Raw genomic sequence first — 6,767 nt, 5'->3', positions numbered from 1 at the left:
CAGCCAGACGCCAGAGTCAAGACCGCCAAATAATTTACTGCATTTCAACCTGCGCCCAACAGGGGCCCCGAGAAGGCTGGGAGGGAAGTCGAGGGCTGGGAGGCCGTTGGCGTTCAGGACAGTTCATGACAGTCTGTGCAAAGCGTCCGTGGGAGGGTCTGTGGTCACCTCTGTCCACCGTCCCTGGCTGGCCGGGCTCCAGCAGCATTTGCCTCCTTCCTTCCTTCCTTCCCTCCTGTTTCCTTCCGCCTGCACCTCCTCCCAGCATCCGGCGCCTCCTCGTCCTGAGCCTGTGCCGAGCAGGGCACAAAGGACGCCGTAGGCGGGGGACCGGCAGGCCTGGGAGCCGGGGATATCACAGTGGATGTGGCAACTGCCCCAGGAGCCTGCCGGCCCCGCCTCACCTGGCGTCAGGACAGCACACACTTGCAGCTCAGGCAGCCTGGGCCACTCTCGTCCGGCGGGTTCAGCTTCCGCAGCTTGTGCTGCCGGATCTCACGCACCAGTGTGTAGAAGGCATCCTCTACTCCCTGGGAACGGAGGAACTGGGTCAGGGGGGCCCCACCCGGGGGCTGGGCAGGGAAGGAGACCTAGGAACCCCCCGGTGGGCAGGGACCAGGCAACACCTGGCCCCTGAGGCTTCCAGGCTCGCCAGCCCCTGCCTCAGCCCTCTAAGCCAAGTCACCAGAGCCAGGCGCTGCTCAGATGAAAGGTCAGGACCACCCTCCTTGGGCAACTCAATAGCCCCTCTAAGGGCCTAGGACTAACGGGTGACCATAGAACACCCTGGGCCCCAGGGTCACCGCTCCGGCCTGGCTCAGGGCAGCTCTCTCCGTGGACCCACCTCCCTAGGAGCTGTGTCAGCCCAGGACTGCAGGGCGTGAGCCCAGACCCCAGTCCTCCCCTCCCTCACTGCCCTGCCGTCCAGGGAGACTTACAGCGTGGGGGCCGCTGGGTCACATGGGTCCCGGGGGGTCCCAGAGGGTCCCGGAGCTGGAGCCAGAGCCAGAGCGGCTGCCCTGTGTCAAGGGAGAGGGGCGGTGAGCGCTGATCCCTGGCTGGGGCGGGGCGGGGCAAGTCCCTGGCTAGTTACAGCTGTGCGGGACAAGGGCTTACCTGCCGGGTTTTGGCTGATGTCTCAATGTAGGGGATGCCATAGCTGCGGGCAAGGTCCTGGGCCTGCCGAGACTCCACGGTACGCGCGGCCAGGTCGCACTTATTCCCCACCAGCACCATGGGCACGTCGTCCGAGTCCTTCACCCGCTTGATCTGCTCCCTGAGAGGGGGTGAGGTGTAAGCCGACTGCTGGGCAGCAGGCACAGCTCATCTGGGACAGGCAGGAGGATGGCAGAGGCCCCAGTCTGGACCAGAACCTCCCGCTCCCTGTGCCGTGGGCTCCTGGCCCGGCCACAGGTGGCTCACCTGTACTGATGGATGTCCTCGAAGGATTTGGTGTTGTTGATGGCAAACACGCAGAGGAAACCCTCGCCCGTGCGCATGTACTGGTCCCGCATGGCACTGTACTCCTCCTGGCCCGCTGTGTCCAAGATGTCCAGCAGGCACGTCTCCCCATCGATGACCACCTGCTTCCGGTAGGAGTCCTGCAGGAGGACACAGCTCAGGGACCCCCACTCCTCCTGGGATGGAGTCTGTAGACCAGCCCTCCTTTGCGCCTCTCCTGCCCCTGGTGCTAGGCTCTGCAGCAGGCAGGAAGCAGGCCCTGCCACCTGCAGGGCTGGGACCACAACCAGCCTAGTTCCAGCTGTGTGGAAAATCAGCTGCCCGGGGTCTGCTGTGGCTGCTGCGGGGTCCAGGCCAGTGTCTGGAGCTCACCTCTATGGTGGGGTCGTACTCATCCACAAAGTGGTTCTGGATCAGCTGGATGGTCAGGGCACTTTTCCCCACGCCTCCAGCGCCCACGACCACAAGCTTATACTCGGTCATGGCTCCTCCGGAGATGGCCACTCAGGGTACTGCAGGGGCTCCTGCCCCACCTGCAGGGGAGGACCACACTCAGCCAGGCGCAGCCCACAGGCAGGGGCTGAGTACACGTGAAGGACAGGACCCCCAGCATCCGCAGGCTGGGGCGGCTGGGACGGTGGTCCAGCCGCTCACCTGTGGCACCTCAATTGAGGTGGGTGGTGGCAGGGCCCCACCTCGCCTGCCCGTGAAGGAAGCGGGGAGCCGGCCCCCAAGGCAGGGCTGACAGCTTCGCCCAACCACGCACCCAAATTAGAAGTTGCTGGGTAGGCAGAAAGCTAAACTGGAGGCGCCTGAGGGCTGGGGCCACCCCCAGAACAGGTCCTGCCACGGCCGGCCAGCCGCAGCGTGCCCAGGCAGGCCAGTGCCAGTCGGCGCCCGGCTCCCATGCTCGTGCACCCGACGAGTGCTCGCCGAGCGCCTGCGGGGGGCCGGGCGCTGCCGAGCGGCCCGAAGGGCGACAGAGGCGGCCGGCCTCGCCCGCGGAGGGCAGGGTCCTTCCGCCAGGAGAGCCCGGAGAAAGGGCAGGGGCCCCGGGACCCCCGGGGCGCGAAGGGCGGGGCGGCCGCCCTGGGCGAGGCCGGGTGTCCTTGCGGGCCCCGCGGCGGCGAGATGGCGCGGGCGGCGCCGGGCCCAGCGCGCGGCCGCGGGAAGGGGCCGCGGACCCGAGAGCCGCCGCCGCCGCCGCACCCGCCGCCCGCGCCCACCTGCGCCGCGCCGCGCCGCACTCACCGCTCACCAGCGCGATCGCCCCGGGGCCGGGGCCGGGGCGGGGCGGGGGCGCAGGCGGGCGCCGGCGGGGCCCGAGCATGGGCTCCGTCCGCGGCGGGTGCGGCTCGGGCTGCGGGCGCCGGGCGCGGACGGCGGGACTCGGCCAGGCCCGCGCTCGCCCCGCCCGCCCCGCCCGCCCCGCGCCCGTCAGTCAGCCCGGGTCGGCCGGCCATTGGCCGCCCTCAGGCGCGCCCCGCCCCAGGGCCGCTCTTCACGCTCTGCTGCGGTTGGCTGAGCGGCCCGTCAGTCAGGAGTCGCTGCCCGGCGGAGCTTCCGGGAGTGGCGCGGAGGGCGGTGCCTCGGTCAGGGGCGCGGTCCCGCGCTGGGGCGGGGCGCGGAGTCGAGTTCCGGAGTGCGCAGGAGAGGGGAGCGGCTCCGGGGTCGGACTCTTCCGGGAACTGGCCGGACTCACCGGAGAAAGTCCGCTGTGCTCCCGGGTTGGGTGGCAAGCCCTGCTCGGGAGCCCCCACCCAGTAGCCGTTCCCGCCTCCCTGGCGCCCGAGGGCCCGTCCTCAGAGTGGATGGGCGGGCGGGGCCCAAACCTCTAGGAGGGCCCGCGCCGCGGACGCCGCGGGAGTCGGTGCTGGGGAGGGCGGGGCCGGCCGGCGCCCCCTGGTGGCCGCGGCTCAGCCGCCCTGCGACCCCCAGCAGGTGGAGCGGAGGCTCCGCCCTGGCCGGCCCTGCGACTCCGCCCCGGGGCCCGGGCGAAGCGCCCCAGCGCCGCCGGACCTGGGATCCGCCCTACGGCTGTCCACAGCGCCAGGATGGACGAACTGACCTGCAAATTCAACGCAGAAGTTGCCGTGGGGGAAGTCTACCCCCAGTCCAAGCACAGAGTTGCACTTCTTGTCTCTTCCAGACGCAAAAGACACGGTTTTGTGTTTTTTGAGATTTCAAAGAAATGCGTAAGCATATTCACCCCACCTGAAAACCGAGAGGGGGCCTGGGGGTGTAGCTCAGCGGAAAGAGGGTTTTGCCTAGCATGTGTAATGCCCTGGTTCCCATCCCCAGCACCAAAAAAAGAAAAGAGAAAGAAAGCGAGGGGGTGTGCCCGAGAGGCTGGCGCAGCGCTGTGGCTTTCCGCCCTGGCCTCCATCTCGGCCCCTCGGAACCCAGGTGCGGTCCGGGATCTGAACTCGGCTCTCCATTGGCGCGGCTAGGAAGATAGAGCTCGGGCGCTGGCGAGACGCCCTCGGCCGGCGGGCGTGCGGACCCGTCTGGAGTCTGCGCGGCGTTCCCCTGATCCTTAAGACCTTCCCTCTCCGCGACTCCCTCCCACTCCCCTCAGTCCGCGCCCAGGGAGCCTCAAGGCGACCCTCCCACTGGACAGGTGCGCGTGGGTCTCAGCCTTAGCGCCTGCGGTGCGGGAAGAAGCCGCCTGCCCTGACAACCGTTGCTAAGGGGCGGGTCCCAGCGCAAGGCCTTAGAGCCCGCGGCTCGTGAATATTTGGATATTCAAATGAGGCGCTTCCCCGTTGCCATGGCGCCGGGGCCGCAACCCCGTGGCAGGAAGAACAGCCCAAGTGGAGAAGGCGCCCGCGGCAGAGGCGCCCAGGGTGCCACCCCAGGGTCGGGCATCTGGCACACCCTTCAGGTGAGAGCTGGGGACTGCTTGACAGGTTCCGCGTGTCAGGGAGAACCTGGCCTGATCCACGGGTTACAACCAGTCAGATGAGCTAGTGGGGGATCCAGCCATGACCCCAGATGTAAATGTGGCCTCCTGCCCAACACCACTGGCCCTGCTAAAGGGGGCCCCCGGTCACAGGCTTCTGCCTGAAGCACTGCCTCTGGGGTTAGAGACAGGGCCAGGAACCTACTGGACTCTGGAGGCTCCAAGCCCTGCCCTCCAATCCCCCCAAGGTTGGGGACAAAGGGGTGAAGGGGCCTGGGAGAGCTGAGGAGCCCACGGCTGGCAGTAGGTTGTGGTGTGAAGACTGAGTGGCCCCTCGGTGTTCAGCTTGGAGTTTCAGAGAGGCAGTGTAGAGTGGGCACAGGGTATTATGTGTGTGGCAGGTTCCGTCCAGTGCATGGACCTGGGGACAGCGCCTGGGCTGGGAGTCTAATATGAGCTTTGGCACCACAGCCTCCAGCCACTGAGCCTTGTACCCGATGGCCTGTGGGCAAGACCCTAGGCCAGCTTGCTCTCAGGCACAGAGGCAGACAGCCTGGGCAGTTCTTGCCCTTCAAGGCTTGCAGCTGGCAGCCTGGTGGAGGTGACACCAGGAACCGTGGAGGCCCGTCTGTAGGACAGGAGACTGACAGGAGACTCTTCTGTGGGCTTCTGTGTACGGGCACGGTCACTGTAGATGGGCAGCTGAGGCCCATGGAGCAGGGCAGCATGTCCCAGGGACCAACACTCCCTTCCACTGCTTCTGTGAATGCCCTGGTGACCTCTCCCCTGGCTCAGGGGCACATTCTGTGGTCACAAGAGACAGTGTGAATCTTGAGTGTCCATAGAACGTTAATAGATAGCCAGGCGTGGTGGCGCACACTTGTCATCACAGCATTCGGGAAGCTGAGACCGGAGGATCAGGATGTGGTTTGCAGCCAGCCTCAGCTGCTTAGTGAGGCACTCTGCAACTCAGTGAGACCCGGTTTCAAAATAAAGAATAAAATAATTGGGCAGGGGGTGTAGCTCGGAGGTCAAATGCCCCTGGGTTCCATCCCCAGACCTGCAAAAGAATGAAAGAAAGAAAGAAAGAAAGAAGATTAAAGCTTTGGTCAGAGCTGAGTGTGGTGCATGCCTGTACCTAGCACTTGGGAGGCTACAACAGGAGGATCACAGATTCAAGGCCAACCTCAGCAAATTAGCAAGGGCCTTTTTCAAAACAAAAGCATATGGCTAGGCTTGGTGGAGCACGCTTGTAATCCCAGTATTTGGGAGGCTGAGACAGGAAGAACTGAAGGTTTGTGGTCAGCCTCAGCTACTTAGGCCCTGTTTCAAAATAAAGAATAAAGCCGGGCATGGTGGCGCACGCTTGTAATCCCAGCTCAGTGAGACCCGGTTTCAAAATAAAGAATAAAAAATAGGGCAGGGGGTGTAGCTCGGAGGTCAAATGCCCCTGGGTTCCATCCCCAGACCCGCAAAAAAATAAAGAAAGAAAAATAAAGAAAAAATAGGGCTGGGGGTATAGCTCAGAAGTAGAATGCCCCTGGGTTCCATCCCCAATACCACAAAAAGAAAGAAAGAAAAAGGAAGGAAGGAAGGAGAAATAAAAATAGGGCTGGGAGCCAGGTGTGGTGGCGCACGCTTGTAATCCCCGTGCTTGGGAGGCTGAGTCAGGAGGATCGCACAGGTTTGAAGCCAGCCTCAACTACTTAGTGAGGCTCTCAGCAACTTAGTGAGACCCTGTTTCCAAATAAAATATAAAATAGGTCTGGGAGTATAGCCTGGAGGTAGAAAGCCTCTGGGTTCCACCTCCAGTACTACCAAAAAAAAAAAAATAATAGGGCTGGGAGCCAGACGTGGTGGCCGCACACTTGTAATCCCAGCATTTGGGAGGCTGAGACCAGAGGATTGCGGTTTCCGGACAGCCTCAGCTACTTAGTGAGGCCCTCTGCAAGTCAGTGAGACCCAGTTTCAAAATAAAGAATAAACCAGGCATGGTGGCGCATGCTTGCAATCCCAGCATTCGGGAAGCTGAGATGGGAGGATCGCCGTTCGCGGACAGCCTCAGCTACTTAGTGAGGCCCTCTGCAACTTAGTGAGACCCTGTTTCAAAATAAAGAATAAAAAAATAGGGCATGGGGTATAGCTCGGAGGTCAAATACCCCTGGGTTCCATCCCCAGACCCACACAAAAATAAATAAAAAATAGGGTAGGGGGTATAGCTCGGAGGTTGAATGCCCCTGGGTTCCATCCCCAGACTCACATACACACACAAAAAAGGGCTGGGTATAGCTCAAAGGTAGAATGCCCATGGGTTCCATCCCAGTACCACATACACAAAAAATTATATATATACATATTAAAAAAGGGCTGAGAAGCCGGGCATGGTGGTGCAGGCTTGTAATCC

At 63.1% G+C, this 6,767-nt stretch overlaps 1 protein-coding gene across 1 annotated transcript; it reads right to left on the bottom strand.

Annotated features, from left to right (window-relative positions):
- Positions 1-410: 410 nt before the first annotated feature.
- On the bottom strand, positions 411-1,944 carry HRAS (HRas proto-oncogene, GTPase; the record flags this gene model as incomplete). The annotated part of the gene is made up of 4 exons (XM_080695373.1): positions 411-530; positions 1,117-1,276; positions 1,423-1,601; positions 1,834-1,944. 4 exons carry the CDS (start codon positions 1,942-1,944, stop codon positions 411-413), a joined length of 570 nt encoding a protein of 189 aa, XP_080551499.1.
- Between the last annotated feature and the right edge of the window lie 4,823 nt (positions 1,945-6,767).

Source organism: Muscardinus avellanarius, assembly GCF_963383645.1.
Source record: "Muscardinus avellanarius genome assembly, chromosome: 1".
Classification (NCBI taxonomy): domain Eukaryota; kingdom Metazoa; phylum Chordata; class Mammalia; order Rodentia; family Gliridae; genus Muscardinus; species Muscardinus avellanarius.
Note: the sequence above shows the minus strand (reverse complement) of the source record. Positions and strands in the feature narration are given on the sequence as shown.